Source organism: Bombina bombina, chromosome 7 (genome assembly GCF_027579735.1).
Source record: "Bombina bombina isolate aBomBom1 chromosome 7, aBomBom1.pri, whole genome shotgun sequence".
Taxonomy (NCBI): Eukaryota; Metazoa; Chordata; class Amphibia; order Anura; family Bombinatoridae; genus Bombina; species Bombina bombina.
In genome coordinates, this window is record NC_069505.1 from 219,721,302 (window position 1) to 219,740,288 (window position 18,987).

At 33.6% G+C, this 18,987-nt stretch overlaps 1 protein-coding gene across 5 annotated transcripts in view; it reads right to left on the reverse strand.

Annotated features, from left to right (window-relative positions):
• Nucleotides 1–18,987, reverse strand: part of TUB (TUB bipartite transcription factor) — a 406,789-nt gene that overhangs the window by 89,602 nt on the left and 298,200 nt on the right. For 3 of the 5 annotated variants that reach the window (XM_053720612.1, XM_053720611.1, XM_053720615.1), the window contains one exon: nucleotides 10,716–10,853. The exons of 1 other annotated variant lie outside the window; for it this stretch is intronic. In XM_053720612.1, coding sequence (XP_053576587.1) covers nucleotides 10,716–10,853 — 138 coding nt within the window. Of the gene's footprint in view, nucleotides 1–10,715; nucleotides 10,857–18,987 lie in introns of all 5 variants that reach the window. One more of the 5 variants, XM_053720614.1, reaches the window with a different exon arrangement.

Sequence of the window (18,987 nt, forward strand, 5' to 3'; positions counted from 1 at the left end):
CAGAAGCTCTCATCCTATTGGCCGATTTGAATTTGAAAAATCAAATCAGCCAAAAGGAAAGCAAGGTACGCCATTTTGAAACAGCCAACTTGCATTGAAGCTTCAGTGTACAGTGGGGACAGTATGAAGATGACGCTCCACGCTGGATGTCTTCGCCGCTCCGCTCTGCACCACCGTGATGAAGATAGAAGACGCCCCCGCGATGGATGAAGATGTCGCCACCTAGATGAAGACTTCTTGCCGCCTGGATGGAGATGGATATCTGGACTACAGGAACCGTGAGTAGATATTCTGGGGTTAGTGTTAGGTATTTTTTTGATTTTTTTTTTTTTTTTTTCAGATTAGGGTTTGGGCTTTTGAAAAAGAGCTAAATGCCGTTTTAAGGGTAATGAAAAAAGAGATGAATGCCCTTTTAAGGGCAATGCCCATACAAATGCCCCTTTAGGGGCAATGGGTAGCTTAGGTTTTTTTAGAGTTAGGTTTTTTTTTGGGGGGGTTGGTTAGGTGGTGGCTTTTACTGTTGGGGGGATTTTGTATTTTTTTACAGGTAAAAGAGCTGTTTAACTTAGGACAATGCTTCACAAAAGGCCCTTTTAAGGGCTATTGGTAGTTTATTGTAGGCTAGGGGGTGTTTTTATTTTGAAGGACTTTTTTCTTTTTATAGGGCTATTAGATTAGGTGTAATTGTATATATTTTTCATAATTTCGTTTATTATTTTTTGTAAGCTTAGTGTTTTTTATTTTTCATAATTTAGTGTTTATTATTTTATGTAATTTTAGAATTTTTTTTATTTTGTTCGTAGTGTTAGGTTTTTTAAAATATAAATTAGAATAGTAAGGTTAGGTTTATTTATAGTTTAATTTTAGGTTTATTTTTATTTCACAGGTAAGTTTGTATTTATTTATATATAGTTATATTTGAATATTAGTTTAAATTTAGGGGGGGTGTTAGGTTTAGGGGTTAATAGTTTAATTTATGGTTTTGCGATGTAGGGGGGTGGCGGTTTAGGGGTTAATAGGTTTATTTAGTGGCAGAGATGTGAGAGTCCGGAGGTTTAGAGGTTAATAGGTTTTGTTGCGGAAATGTGGGAGGCCGGAGATTTAGGGGTTAATAGCATTATTATAGTGGCGGCGATGTCGGGGAGCGGCGGAATAGAGGTTAATAATTTTTATTAGTGTTGGCGATGTCGGGAGTGGCAGATTAGGGGTTAATAAATGTATTTAATAGTCCCGATGTGGGTGAGCAGCAGATTAGGGGTTAAAATAAGTTTTAAATAGTGTTTGCGATGCGGGAGGGTGGCAGTTTAGAGGTTAATAGTTAGTTTATGGTTGTTAGTGTACTTTGTAACACTTTAGTTATGAGTTTTGTGAAATATTTTTGTGGTGCAAAACTCATAACTACTGGTTTCAGACGGCGGTATGGATCGTGTCGGTACAGGCTGTAATACAAGCTTTCTAGCCTCACCGCACAAACTGTAATACCGGCGCTATGAAAATCCCACGCAAAAACGTCATTTTTTTGATTGCGGAATGGAGGTTGCGTTACAGGCTAAAATGCTTGTGGTATAGCTATACCGACACGACTTGCAGTAGCTGCGTTACTGCCATTACTCTGAAATTGCCATTTTTTCAGCATTAAAAGCCGTAACGCAAAACTCGTAATCTACCTGATTATAAGTATGTTGTAACTTATTTCTTTTATATGTGACACTGCAAATAAACACATAGATTATTTGGCATTGATGTTGATATAGTTTGTATTTGGCAGAATCCTTAGCATTGTGAGTGACTGTTATTTTTATAACACGGCCGCTCCTGGTGTTGTTTCACCATCTTATTTGTGGCAAGAGTGCTAATTATAAGTACATTTTTTTCTTTATTTTTATCTAAATACTGAATATGTTATCATCAATATGTAAATGTAAAATCATATCTACAAGATATAGATACACATACCTATGTGTAAATGACACTAAAAAGGTATTTTAATTAAAAAAAAATAAACCCCCACAAAGGCTCCCTTAACCCTTTATATACAGAAGCACTCACTGCTAGGAGCCCTGATGCACGATGGTCATGTTGTCAATGTTTCTGATTGGCTGTGAAGGTGACAGGGATGTGATGTAAGGTTACAAAAAAAAAAGTATGAATCCACTATTTTTGATTAGTGAGGTTGCTTTGTTTGTTGTATCGGTTCCGGTGTTTGTTGATGAACAGCCATTTTTGTTCTTAACGTTGCTGTTGTGGGGAAATGGAAATCTTGTGTCAGTTATCAAGCTCAGCAATATTTCACTTGGGAAGATTACATTTAAAAAACAAAACACAGATTATACTGTATATTTCTTTAGATATTGGACAGATTGTAATCAACCCCAAAAATCTAAAAAAATATATATATATAGGGAATTAAAGACCTTTTTAAAATGCAACGACAATACACTTGGGTGAGTATATTTATATGTATATGTCAGACTTTACAGAGATAAAAGACTGCTAGTTTTAAGATTATGCCGAATCACATATGATCGATGACCTGTTTAATAACAATAAACATTCAGAAGTCTGTTGTCTCAATATTCTACACTGAACAAGGGCATTTCTAAACACTACTACATTATTACAAATATAAAGTAAATGAAATCTTATAATTATATCACAAACTTATGCTATATATTTACTGTGCCTCTGTATTTTGCATATAGATCAGCACTTGACACAATCTATTGCTTTATGCTTAAATTCAAGGTAATGGGAACCAAAATAGACCTTTAAACAAAAGTGAAAGACTAAGAAACATCTTCCCTGTTGAGAGGAAATCAATAGGATTATTGATTTTTTTCTCTCTTTGTCTTGGATATAATGCGGTTGGAATTAAAGTGATGTAAGAACACTTTAACTATAATGCGGCAAACAAGGCAACTAAAAAAGACTAATTAAAGAATAACTTTTGTTTTGTTAATAAGGAGTCTGACTTGCACAACACTACTGCAACAAATATAACAATGCAAACCTCACATATTCATCTAAATTACAAACTTGCAAAAATCTTGTTGGTTTCTTCTAAGTACAATCGTTTTAGTTATTAAACGGGACATAAAACTTTAAAAGTTTATTTTATGATTCAGATAGAGAAGCAATTTTAAGCAACTTTCTTATTTACTTCTATTATCAATTATTCTTTGTTCTCTTGCTATCTTTATTTAAAAAGCAGGAATGTAGGAGAAGCTCCATTTTTGGTTTAGAACCTGGGTTATGCTTGCTTATTGGTGGCTAAATGTAGCCACCAATAAGCAAGCACTACTCCGGGTGCTGAACCTAAAATGGGCCGGCTTTACATTGCTGCTTTTTTTTTTTATATAAATATAGCAAGAGAACGAAGAACAATTGATAATAGGAGTAAATTAGAAAGTTGCTTAAAATTGCTGATCTATCTGAATCACAAAAGAAAAAAATGTCGGTTTAGTGTCCCTTTAAAGGAACATGAAACCCAATTTTTTTCTTTCATGATTCAAACAGATTATGCTATTTTAAACATCTTTTTAATTTATTTATATTATCAAATTTTTTTAATTCTCTTTGTATCTTTTTTAAAAAGCAGGAACGTAAGCTCGGGAGTGTGCACGTGTTTGGAGCACTATATGGTAGCAGTTTTGCAAGAATGTTATCCATTTATAAGAGCACTATTTACCTAGGTATCTCTTTAACAAAGAATTACATGGTAACAAAGCAAATTTGATAATAGAAGTAAAATGGAAACTATTTAAAATTTTTAAGCTCGGCCTGAATCACAAAGGAAAGTGTTTGGGTTTCACATCCATTTAAAATACAGTAGATTATCTTAATCAACGAGTGCATAATAAAAAGGACAGGGCAATTTTAAAAGAGCAGTAGATTTTTTTCTGACAACTTTCAAAATATAATTCAAATTGCAGGCTCCCTGTATCATGTGACATCCATCAGCCAATCACAGACTCATACATGTACACATGGTGAACTCTTGCACGTGCACAGAAGTGGCTGGTGCCTCAGAAAGTGTGCATATAAAAAGACTGTGTTTAATTTGATAATGGTAGTACATTGGAAAGTTTTTTAAAGGGACATGAAACAAAAAATATTTCTTTAAAAATTCAGAAAGAGCATGCAAATTTAAACAATTTCCTATTTACTTCTATTATCAAATTATCTCTTTATCCTTTATTGAAAAGTAAGGAAGTAAGCTCAGGAGCATGCATGTGTCTGCAGTACTATATACTATGTAGTGCTCCAGACACATGCACGCTACCTATCTAGACATCACTTCAACAAAGAATGCCATAAAAACAAAGCAAATACTTTGTTTGGAAACTTTTTTAAAAATTGTATGCTCTTTCTTAATCACAAAAGTAAAAATTTTGGGTTTCATATCCGTTTTAAATTGCACACTATCTAAATAATAAAAGTTTAATTTTGACTTTACTGTCCCTTTTAATAGATATTTGCTTTTTATTCATTCTACTACATACGACCATGAATAGTCACTATCCTAGCTTATTTCATTCTATGGAACATGATCATGAATAGTCACCACCCTAGCTTATTTTATTCTATGGAACATGATCATGAATAGTCAATAGTCATCATCCTAGCTTATTTCATTTTATAGAATATGGCTATGAATAGTCACCATCCTAGCTTATTTCATTTTATAGAATACAACCATGAATAGTCATCATCTTAGCTTATTTCATATTATAGAATAAAACCATGAATAGTCATCATCCTATCTTATTTCCTTTCATAGAATACGATCATGAATAGTAACCATCCTAGCTTATTTCATTTTATAGGATACGACCATGAATAGTCATCATCCTAGCTTATTTTATTTGAAAGAATACGACTATGAATAGTCATCATCCTAGCTTATTTCATTTTATAGACTACGATCATGAATAGTAATCATCCTAACTTAGTCATATTATTTCTGCATGTTATCTCATATCACTTGCCCCTTCTTAGTTTAGATGGAGTTAAATTACTTTAGTTAAATGACTTCGGTAGTTAAATGACTATGGGGCCTTAAACACGGAGCTTGATGCCCCGTGTTTCTGGCGAGCCTGTAGGCTCGTCAGAAACAGCAGTTATGAAGCAGCGGGCACAAAGACCGCTGCTCCATAACCTGTCCGCCTGCTCTGAGCAGGCGGACAGACATCGCCAGAAATCAACCCGATCGAGTACGATCGGGTTGATTGACACCCCCCTACTGGCGGCCCATTGGCCACTAGTCTACAGGGGGCGGCGTTGCACCAGCAGCTCTTGTGAGCTGCTGTTGCAATGCTGAATACGGCACTGATCCGCACTGTCCTTAGCAGCTGACAGCTTTACATAGCGCAGGAGCAGGCTACTTTTAGTTGAACAAAGCACGATCGGATATGCTGTAATTAGACAGTGCGTACGTGGAGCGATAATTGAAGCATACAATTTAAAAAAAAACTTTCCACTTTACTTCTTTAATCTAATTTGCTTAATTCTTGTGGTATTCTTTATTAAAAAGCATACCTAGGTAGACTCAGGATCTGGGAGCTAGCTGCTGATTGGTGGCTGCACATACATGCTTGTTGACTTTGGCTTAACAATGTGGCCAGCTAGTTCCAAATAGTACATTGCTGCTCCTTCAATAAAGGTACCAAGAGAATTGAGCGAAATTGATAATAGAAATAAATTGGAAAGTATAATGTTTTTTTTTTAAAAAGAATAGGAAACAAACTTAATCAGGTGGGGATATAAAATCATAAAGAAACCAATAGAAAAGACTAAGCCATTAATTAGGATTTCTAAAGCTTATGGAGGAGATTTGGTAGTAATTAGTTGAAATGGAGACTAAATCTTCTTTAGATATATCAATAAAAGAAGAAAAACTAATGGAATGAAAGAAACCTCAAAGTAGGAAGAATGGTAGGTGCAGATAAGGCAATAATACAACTTTAGATATATTAGTGAAAGGAGACAAACTAAGAGATAAGGCAATAATAGTAGACTGTCTAAATACATTTTAATGTCTTCAAAACAGACCGTGAAGATAGGAAACCCCATTAAGGGATGATACTATAAACTGTAATGGGGTTAGCACCTCTCTTTTTTATTACAGAGGATATATTTGTTTATCATTATCAAAAATAAATGTGAAAAGTCTCCACAGGGCTATAAATAAGATATAAACCATTCAATGAAGGGCTACTAAAATGGTACCTGGTCTACAAAAATAAAACTTACTCTACAAGAAAATAATCCATGACTTTATTATCCATAGCTTAGAACAGGGGTCGCCAACCTTTCGGACCTCAGGTACAAACGTCTATAATGTGTATGTGTGTTGTGTGTAAATATATATATATATATATATATATATATATATATATATATATATACACACACATACACACATACACACATACTGTACATAACTAGTATAATCATAGCTAAGTTTACATTATGTATATATTTACACATTTTTAAGAATTATTTTTTTGGAATTAACTAAATGACAGAACTGAGAGAATACTTCCAAATGACAGATGAAGGGTGAGTGACAACTTTTAACCTGGAAACAGAGAGGCAGAAAGTGGGGGTAAAAAAGAATTATGTTTAAAAGGACCACAAGACTTCCAAGATACCTCCCCAGTTAGGAATTATTCAAAACTACTTATGATCATGGACAGACATCAGAGTCATAAATAAAGTTTATATCAGAAAGCTCTCAATATGGATGTGAGCTAACCACAACTGATGTTACTGGCAATTACTATAATACTTGTGGGATATGGCTGATCTACTGGATGGCAAATACTGGAATTCAGGTGGAATGGCTTTGTGCGTGGGGATATTGTAATTTAACTCCTCTCCGTCGGTTTTCATTGATGTCCAGCCAGGCACTGTAGGGAGTTGTGGAGCAACAGGGGCGACACCATCAGAGGAGACAAATTCCTGCTTGATGGTGTCAAGGACCACCAACATCTTCTCGTGAACCACCAGTGGTCCATGAACCACTGGTTGGCGACCGCTGGCTTAGAAGATAGAAGGGATATTAAAATAAATGTTTAACCACATTAAAGCAAAGACTGAAAAGAATTGTCCACAAAAAAAAAGTAAATCCCAAAATAAAGGGGTCACAATCGCAATGTGAAATGTAGTAGTCTCAGCAGTACAGAAGTTCTTTATAGTCACATGGGTGGATTTATGGAAAACCTTTCATTAGAGGTGATAAGGACAAAGGCAACACGTGAATTTAAGAGCGCTTAAGATATACATAATGATATCATAATAATAAATTAAACATACAATTCAGAATGGAATCTGGGCAGACCCAATGGGCATTGTGGTTATTTTCTGGCTTCAAACTGTATATTTCTATGTTATCTACCAATTATGACTAGTGAGCCAATAAAGAACACCAAACATATTTATCCACCAGTCATTATTATTATCACACCTCTGCCTACAAATTTAAAGGGATATGAAACCCAAATGTCGCTTTCATGATTCAGATAGAACTTTCTAATTTACTTCTATTATCATTTTTCTTAATTCTCTTGTTATCTTTTGTTAAAAAGCAGTATGCAAGTATGCTTAGGAGCCAACCCATTTCTGGAGCACTATATGGCAGCAGTTTTGCAAGAATGTTATACATTTACAAGAGCACTAGAGGGCAGCACTATTTCCTGCCATATCGCGCATCAAATGCTACCTAGCTATCTCTTCAACAAAGAATAACATGGGAATGAACCAAATTCGATAATAGAAGTAAATTGGTAATTTTTTAAAACGGTATTATCCGTCTGAAATCAGAAAATACATTTTTGGGGTTTTATATCTCTTCAATACCTTAGAATGGGGTTTGTCATTTCGATCTTAGCCTCTCAAGTTCTCATGAAGTAAAGTGGTTTTATTTTAAAATAATTATTCAAACTAACCCAAGCAAATGTTCTGAAGTCATAATTAACCTAATTGTATTCAACCTTATTCCTGCAATTTTACTTTGAATTTATCTCTAAAATCTACATTTATAGGTCAGATCATTGTATCCATTGTAATCAACTAAAAGACCAAAATATATCTTTTTTTTCATAACTAGGTCAGCCATTTGTTCATCCAGGCAATAAATGTAATAAATTAAAAAAAGAAATCACTAATGCAAGTTATTTTTATGAAAGAACATACTTGTTCTCTATAATGAGTACAGACATTATTTTATATAAATCGTGTTGTGTACATTCGCCGCTGTCTTAAATAGAAAAGTCACCTCATGCAAATTAAGAAGAAATGACTGTTCAAATAAATCAGGAACAACATTTTTTTACAGTCAAAATAAAAACAAAGAGAATGAAAACATAACGCTATAAATAATGCAATGAGTGAAGGAACCCACAGTGAATGTCATTCAACATAATGTGACCTCTTTCTCTTTTGAAGGTTTTGCAACCTTTCCTATGTCTCTTTCTAAAAAGTTTGTTTATAATGTGATATGATGCGAAATGATGCGAAATGATGACTCATTTGTATTTAGCTGAAAGTAAAAGGGGAAACAAACTGAGGTGGGATGTCCAAAAATCAACGCTTCTTCATGCTGGCCATGCTTAAAGCAACAATGCATGTTTTATTAACATTAAAGGGACATGAACCCAAACCAAAAAATATTCTTTCAGGATTCAGATAGAGCATGCACTTTTAAACAAGTTTCCAGTTTACTTCTTTTATCAAAATTGCTTTATTCCCTTGGTATATTTTGTTGAAGGAGGCTACATTTAGCCTACAATCAGAAAGTGCTACCCAGGTGCTGAACCAAAAATGGGCCAGCTCCTAAGCTTATATTCCAGCTTTTTCAAATAAAGATACCAAGAGACCGAAGAGAAATTGATAATAGGAGTTGTGACTAGACTATTCCTTTAATAGAGCATGAGTATTTATTTTGCCTCCTTTTCATGTAATTTAAGAATGGTTAGTGCACACTGCAGACCTCACAAATCTAAACCTTCTATATATCTGACCATAATTGGCACCAGCAGATGTGATAAGATTATACAAAACAATTACAGTAAAAAAATGACAGTAGCTAGCTTTGTCTATTATAGTAACACACCTTTATTAAAGGGCCATGATACCCACATTTTTTCTTTCATGATTTAGAAAGAGAATGCATTTTTAAACATCTTTCTAATTTACTTCTATTATCTAATTTGTTTTATTCTCTTGTTATTCATTGCTGAAAAGCATATCTAGATATGCTCAGTAGCTGCTGATTGGTTGCTGCACATAGATGTATCGTGTGATTGGCTCACTCATGTGCATTGCTTTTTCTTCAAATAAGGATATCTAAAAAATGAAGCAAAATAAATAATAGAAGTAATTTGCAATGTTGTTTTAATTTTTATGTTCTATCTGAATCATGAAAGAAAGATTTTGGGTTTAGTGGCCCTTTAAGTCTTGAAAATAAGGCAAGTGGTGTGGAATTTTTGGCCATTGAACTCTGTGGGTTTTTTTCTTTCATTTTACTGTATTTTATTATTACATTATTTTTTACATTGGTGTGTCAGACTAAGCATGTTATGTGCTGCTCTAATAACCTGCAGCAGTCAGGTTGTTTAAACAACTGCAGAAATTGATGAGGGAAACATATCAAATGTCACTACCAGAAAATTGTCCCAGGCAAGACTAAGGTCTATTGCTTTAGTATTTTTCAATGCTGTTAGAGCTTTCTGTGATGTCATATGGCGTCAAAGGTGATGTCATAACTTTCTATCAGTGCCTGACATTGCTCCAAGAGGAAATGTATTAAATAAAGTGCTTTAGGATTGTGATCACTGGAATAAAACCACAGACAATATCAGGTGGCATTCAAAAATTGTTCTCTAGCTTAAAAATACATGATTGTGATAGCAAACTCTCCACTGTGATCTTATCATCTGCTGAAGATCATTAGGGGCAGATCTGCAGAAGGGTTATGCCACATGCACTGTCAGTTCTCAGAGTAGGAAATCTCTTAATTTTCATTACAGGAAAAGAGGATAAAATAATAATAAAATGTACATTCTACATTACAATCTCAAATCTGCAATATAATCAAAAATATAAAAGTCGTAAATGCCAGTTAAAGGCCATGTAATTCTATCACTATCGACCCTGCATGTCTATGTATTTAACCCACGTAATGTGTTAGGCACATAGGTAAACTTTCACTTGGGAGCCACAGAGAACTGGAAACTGACACTGATCCAATCAGCAGCACTAGTTAAACAGCAGTGGCAGTTTATACTTGAGACCAGCAGTTCTCTGTGGCTCTCAAATGATACTTTTCTTATGTGTGTAACCCTTTTGTGGGGGGCTTAAAGACTACTTTCAGGGTTAATAGTGATAAAATCACATGCTCGAACGAATAAGAGCAGTAAACTTTTACAATAATGGCCTTTTAATTGAAAACCCTTTTCATGCAGTTTTTTTTTTTTTTGCTTATGCTAATAAATCTATGGGTAATCTTTATTGGCAATAGACAGTAGCCACCAGGCATGAGTAGCATGCTCAATATGAAACAAAAATATATAATAAAAAGTAATTTTTCATATAATTAAGAAGGTTCAAAATTCTTTTTATTAAAAAAAATCTGGTATCCTTGGTAGTTTTTCTGATGCTTGTGGTTAACATGCCGTGTTGCTTTGGAAGGTGTTCAGAAGCATGCAGCTAACCTTTTTGTTTGCCCTTTTTTTCCTTTCTGGCACTGCCAGACTGACAACCGGCAGCTCCTGCCGACTTGGCTTTTTTGGTGGATTTTGGTACTTGGACTTCTGCTATCACCTGCACATCCTCTTGTTCCGCCTCCTGTACTGCTTGGTAAAATCAAGGACATCCCAGAATAACAGAAAAAAAGAGACAGAACAGACACAAAGAAGATAAAGTTATAAAAGGAAAATGGTTATGTCATAAAACTGTGTTCATGGTGTTGCAGATACCATACATTATACTTTTTTGTTTGTTTGTTTGTTTGTTTGTTTGTTTGTGGTGCTACATGGATTGATAAGGTACTGATAATGCTGGTGGACGTTTAAATAAAAATACAAAAAAAAACCCATTAAAAAAGAATAAAATGAGTTTTCCATAGCTGTGTTAGGAAATAGAAAATCACCGCATTGTTCTCTCTCTTATTAAAAATTCCAATACTTTTAAGAAAAGACACCTAACCTAATACAAGTTTATTTTGGGGTGATCAGCCAACTGTATGTGTCCAAAGTTCCAAACTGATTAAAAAACAACATTACTTTCTTTTTCAACTCAAATTATATCAAATATTAAAGCTTAAATGGACAATCTAGTCAAAATTAAATTTTTAGGATTACAAGGGAGAAAAACACAAAAGGACACAGAAAATAGACACAGGGGACGTTAGAAATAACTGAATTAAACAAAATCATCTTCAAGAGTTGGTGAATGATCAAATCGTCCCTACAAATCATGAAAACAGACAATAAAAGTAATAATAATAATAAAAATAATAAAACACTAGTAATGTTTAGGAGTTGTAAAACGCATATTGGACGGCAATTAAATAAGGACATAATTTAGGATTAATAATATCCCAGCGTAGGTGGAAAGTTTCAGATATATTAGCAAAAGAGGAAATATACAACAATGTATGATAATATGATTGATCTAACAACAAGGTTGAAAGTCTTTATGAAGAAACAAGGTGCCTATATACAATCAATTGGTCAAAGCTCACAATAATGTATCTTGCTTTTTGTAAAGGTTATCTATACTTTTGTGAAATAAATGATAATAGAAGCTGGAATTGGATGAGTTAGGGGTAAATCTGATAAGTTAAGTGAACTATATGCTTTGGTATCAGTATATTGTATTGTAAATAGTACTATGAGAATTTCTTGTAAAAGATATTGATGAATAAAAAAAAAAAAACTAAGAAATATGTAAGAAATATACAAGAGTGAGAATTTAATAAACAATTATTAAAATATCTGATGATCACAAACATAGGAAGTCGATTCATATACAAAGTGCTGATACTGGTGCGCCATTAGCAGAGTATAATTTGCCACAATGGATACAATAATTTATGTCAGGATGCTTGTATGAAAATGTTAGTCAGTACCTCTATGATAATTATATTTTCACAGCTGAGAAATTTACTGTGAACAAATGATCTTTCATCATATGAGTTTTCCTGTAGATTCTTTAAGGAACAATAAGCAATTTCAGATTGTAAAATAAAATGTTAAATTATGTTTATTTAAAAATATATAAAAAAAACAACAACTTTGCAGCATATTTGCATTATTTATTTTGTTCCCTTTACCTGTAATTTATCTCTGAACACAAAGTTTCTATAAAGCAATGGGTGCCTAAATTTTGGAACCTAGCCCCCCCCTTATCGCTTCTGCTAAGGGCAATTAGGGACAGTAATTAAACAGCCAATAACATTTATTATGTTTTTTTAAGCACATTGTGCTAATACAAAGAAAATGACAACAATATTGCAATTTGAAATGAACTGATGTGCACTTTAGTTTTGGCTGGAATGTGCCAATTTAATTTGTTAATTAACTATTCTTGTCTCTTATCTGCATTTATTTGAATATATTTGTTTAAGGGAACATGCCAATATACAGTTTATACAATATAGTTATATAGGCAAAAAGACACTGCAAACCTATACAATCATTTCTTATTGCACAATTCTGCTTATTTACAATTTTTCAGTCAAATCAAATACACAATATTAACCCAATCTTGTATAGCTACATTTTATTGAAATACTTTTATAATCATTTTGTTTCTGGCTTTTGACTACTTAATTAATAACTTCAGTTATAGTGGGCTGCTATAATTTGTGAGAATGCAACATGAGCCTAAACAGAAAATACCAACAAATTCTGCATGTTGCTAATACAAACCTCTGCCAGCCTCCAGGGGCCACGGGTTCTGTATTGACTCTTATGCCAGTGACTGAAGCACAAAGGAAAAAACAGACATAAAAAAACAGATCCTGATGGGAGCTAGAAGACTTTGGACACGTTTCCCTGTAAATTAAATTCTAATTGAGGATATTTTACTATGTGTTAAATTGGGTCACCTTTTTAATGGGATTTATTTAAGCTCAGCTGGAGCTTTTTTGTAAGTATATTAGATTTGTATAGGATGAACTCGATGGACTTCTGTCTTTTTTCAACCTTATCTACTATGTTACTATGTTACTATGTGATATAAATACATTACTAATGGTGTACGAGTAAACACCAGCACCTATATACAGAGGTGTCTCCATGAATCATATGAAGTAGGGAATAAAGAGTTCCACAGTAAAGGGGCCATTAATACTTGCCATTGTGTAGTGATGCAGAAATAATGCAGACAGCTTTATATTAATATACGTATACATAGGCAGACAGCTTTATATTAATATACGTATACATAGGCAGACAGCTTTATATTAATATATACGTATACATAGGCAGACAGCTTTATATTAATATACGTATACATAGGCAGACAGCTTTATATTAATATACGTATACATAGGCAGACAGCTTTATATTAATATATACGTATACATAGGCAGACAGCTTTATATTAATATACGTATACATAGGCAGACAGCTTTATATTAATATATACGTATACATAGGCAGACAGCTTTATATTAATATACGTATACATAGGCAGACAGCTTTATATTAATATACGTATACATAGGCAGACAGCTTTATATTAATATATACGTATACATAGGCAGACAGCTTTATATTAATATATACGTATACATAGGCAGACAGCTTTATATTAATATATCTATACATAGGCAGACAGCTTTATATTAATATATACGTATACATAGGCAGACAGCTTTATATTAATATACGTATACATAGGCAGACAGCTTTATATTAATATACGTATACATAGGCAGACAGCTTTATATTAATATACGTATACATAGGCAGACAGCTTTATATTAATATATGTATACATAGGCAGACAGTTTTATATTAATATATGTATACATAGGCAGACAGCTTTATATTAATATACGTATACATAGGCAGACAGCGTTATGTTTTATATTAATATACATATACATAGGCAGACAGCTTTATATTAATATATGTATACATAGGCAGACAGCTTTATATTAATATACGTATACATAGGCAGACAGCTTTATATTAATATACGTATACATAGGCAGACAGCTTTATATTAATATACGTATACATAGGCAGACAGCTTTATATTAATATACGTATACATAGGCAGACAGCTTTATATTAATATATGTATACATAGGCAGACAGCTTTATATTAATATACGTATACATAGGCAGACAGCTTTATATTAATATACGTATACATAGGCAGACAGCTTTATATTGATATACGTATACATAGGCAGACAGCTTTATATTAATATATGTATACATAGGCAGACAGCTTTATATTAATATATACGTATACATAGGCAGACAGCTTTATATTAATATACGTATACATAGGCAGACAGCTTTATATTAATATACGTATACATAGGCAGACAGCTTTATATTAATATACGTATACATAGGCAGACAGCTTTATATTAATATATGTATACATAGGCAGACAGTTTTATATTAATATATGTATACATAGGCAGACAGCTTTATATTAATATACGTATACATAGGCAGACAGCGTTATGTTTTATATTAATATACATATACATAGGCAGACAGCTTTATATTAATATATGTATACATAGGCAGACAGCTTTATATTAATATACGTATACATAGGCAGACAGCTTTATATTAATATACGTATACATAGGCAGACAGCTTTATATTAATATACGTATACATAGGCAGACAGCTTTATATTAATATACGTATACATAGGCAGACAGCTTTATATTAATATACGTATACATAGGCAGACAGCTTTATATTAATATACGTATACATAGGCAGACAGCTTTATATTAATATACGTATACATAGGCAGACAGCTTTATATTAATATACGTATACATAGGCAGACAGCTTTATATTAATATACGTATACATAGGCAGACAGCTTTATATTAATATACGTATACATAGGCAGACAGCTTTATATTAATATATGTATACATAGGCAGACAGCTTTATATTAATATACGTATACATAGGCAGACAGCTTTATATTAATATACATATACATAGGCAGACAGCTTTATATTAATATACGTATACATAGGCAGACAGTTTTATATTAATATACATATACATAGGCAGACAGCGTTATGTTTTATATTAATATACATATACATAGGCAGACAGCTTTATATTAATATATGTATACATAGGCAGACAGCTTTATATTAATATATGTATACATAGGCAGACAGCTTTATATTAATATACGTATACATAGGCAGACAGCTTTATATTAATATACGTATACATAGGCAGACAGCTTTATATTAATATACGTATACATAGGCAGACAGCTTTATATTTATATATGTATACATAGGCAGACAGCTTTATATTAATATATACGTATACATAGGCAGACAGCTTTATATTAATATATGTATACTTAGGCAGACAGCTTTATATTAATATATACGTATACATAGGCAGACAGCTTTATATTAATATATGTATACATAGGCAGACAGCTTTATATTAATATATGTATACATAGGCAGACAGCTTTATATTAATATATGTATACATAGGCAGACAGCTTTATATTTATATATGTATACATAGGCAGACAGCTTTATATTAATATATACGTATACATAGGCAGACAGCTTTATATTAATATATGTATACTTAGGCAGACAGCTTTATATTAATATATACGTATACATAGGCAGACAGCTTTATATTAATATACGTATACTTAGGCAGACAGCTTTATATTAATATATACGTATACATAGGCAGACAAAACACACATCCAGCGAGCCATTGTCGAAAAGAAAAAGATTTATTCTCAAAGGTACACACACAAATAAAATTTGTATATAAAAGGGGTAAAAATATAGTAAATAATAGATAAACGCTATGACATAAAGCTCCTGCCGGTCTTATGCGTCTCGGCTGTAAGAAAAAAAGCCTTAATCATAGACCATACTGCAATATCCGGTTTGCACCCTTATAAAGCCACCAAGGCTTCATAAGGGTTAGCAGCTGAATGTGATAGTGTATTAATTACCACTAAAAGAACTGACAAGTAACCCTGAGCTGTGATTATAAGGATGCTATTCTTACTAAAAAAATTCATAACTGGCAAGTAACCCTGAGCTATAATTATAGGAATACTGTTCCTACTAATTAAATTCATAACTATCAAGTAACCCTAAACTGTGATTATAGGAATGCTATTCTTGCTAATTAAATTCATAAGTAAATAGAGTGAATTACAATACCAACAGAGCTAAACGCATATGGTCTCAAGGAAGGGAAATGTATTTCATATAAGTCCCTAAACTAACAATGAACTATGTTCCTGTAACAATTAGAACTTATTTGAATTTATTTGAATTTATGAGAATTCATGGATTTGCGATATTCTACGCAACAAATATTGGGTTTAAACAAATTGCTTTAACTAAAATGTATTAGAAAAAAACATTATACTGTATAATACAGATTGTGTATACCCAAACTTGCACTAGTCAAAGAAGAGAGAAAGCATTGATGTATGGCCAGCAAACTTGAAATGACCTTATGTTCAACATCCCTATTGGAAAGTTATATTTGCTACACCTGGTTAATATCACAAATCACAGAAAACCCCCTAGAGGATATACAGTACAATATTAGCTTACACACTATGTTGTCCAAGTATGGTTTCTTAGAGTTTCCAGTGATTAATGATATCACCAGATGCATTAAAACCTTGTGGACGTCTGGTCCGCAGAGTAAAGATCCAGAAGGCCTCTCTATGAAAGAGCTTCAGAGTTTTATCTCCACCTCTTGGGGCATTCTTAGGCCTAGATTTAGAGAGGCTCCTAACGCTGGTTTTAGGCTACCGCCGGTATTTGGAGTCACTCAAAATAGGGTCTAACGCTCACTTTTCAGCCGCGACTTTTCCATACCGCAGATCCCCTTACGTCAATTGCGTATCCTATCTTTTCAATGGGATCTTCCTAACGCCGGTATTTAGAGTCGTTTCTGAAGTGAGCGTTAGAGCTCTAACGACAAAACTCCAGCCGCAGGAAAAAAGCAGGAGTTAAGAGCTTTCTGGGCTAACGCCGGTTTATAAAGCTCTTAACTACTGTACTCTAAAGTACACTAACACCCATAAACTACCTATGTACCCCTAAACTGAGGTCCCCCCACATCGCCGCCACTCAATTAAATTTTTTTAACCCCTAATCTGCCGACAGCCACCTACGTTATACTTATGTACCCCTAATCTGCTGCCCCTAACCCCGCCGACCCCTGTATTATATTTATTAACCCCTAACCTTCCCCCCACAACGTCGCCGCAAGCTACTTACAATAATTAACCCCTAATCTGCCGACCACAAAGCGCCGCCACCTACGTTATCCTTATGTACCCCTAATCTGCTGCCCCTAACACCGCCGACCCCTATATTATATTTATTAACCCCTAATCTGCCCCCCTCAACGTCACCGACACCTGCCTACACTTATTAACCCCTAATCTGCCGAGCGGACCTGAGCGCTACTATAATAAAGTTATTAACCCCTAATCCGCCTCACTAACCCTATCATAAATAGTATTAACCCCTAATCTGCCCTCCCTAACATCGCCGACACCTAACTTCAATTATTAACCCCTAATCTGACGACCGGAGCTCATCGCTACTATAATAAATGGATTAACCCCTAAAGCTAAGTCTAACCCTAACACTAACACCCCCCTAAATTAAATATAATTTAAATCTAACGAAATTAATTAACTCTTATTAAATAAATTATTCCTATTTAAAGCTAAATACTTACCTGTAAAATTAATCCTAATATAGCTACAATATAAATTATAATTACATTGTAGCTATTTTAGGATTAATATTTATTTTACAGGCAACTTTGTAATTATTTTAACCAGGTACAATAGCTATTAAATAGTTAAGAACTATTTAATAGTTACCTAGTTAAAATAATAACAAAATTACCTGTAAAATAAGTCCTAACCTAAGTTATAATTAAACCTAACACTACCCTATCAATAAATTAATTAAATAAAATACCTACAATTACCTACAATAAAACCTAACACTACACTATCAATAAATAAATTAAATACAATTTCTACAAATAACTACAATTACATAAACTAACTAAAGTACAAAAAATAAAAAAGAACTAAGTTACAAAAAATAAAAAAATATTTACAAACATAAGAAAAATATTACAACAATTTTAAACTAATTACACCTACTCTAAGCCCCCTAATAAAATAACAAAGACCCCCAAAATAAAAAAATTCCCTACCCTATTCTAAATTAATAAATTTAAAAGCTCTTTTACCTTACCAGCCCTGAACAGGGCCCTTTGCGGGGCATGCCCCAAGAAAATCAGCTCTTTTGCCTGTAAAAAAAAACATACAATACCCCCCCCAACATTACAACCCACCACCCACATACCCCTAATCTAACCCAAACCCCCCTTAAATAAACCTAACACTAAGCCCCTGAAGATCTTCCTACCTTGTCTTCACCTCAACAGGTATCACCGATCTGTCCTGGCATCCGGTGCTGAAGAGGTCCAGAAGAGGCTCCAAAGTCTTCCTCCTATCCGGCAAGAAGAGGACATCCGGACCGGCAAACATCTTCATCCAAGCGGCATCTTCGATCTTCTTCCATCCGGTGTGGAGCGGGTCCATGTTGAAGCAGCCGACGCGGATCCATCCTCTTCTTCCGGCATCTCCCGACGAATGACGGTTCCTTTAAGGGACGTCATCCAAGATGGCGTCCCTCGAATTCCGATTGGCTGATAGGATTCT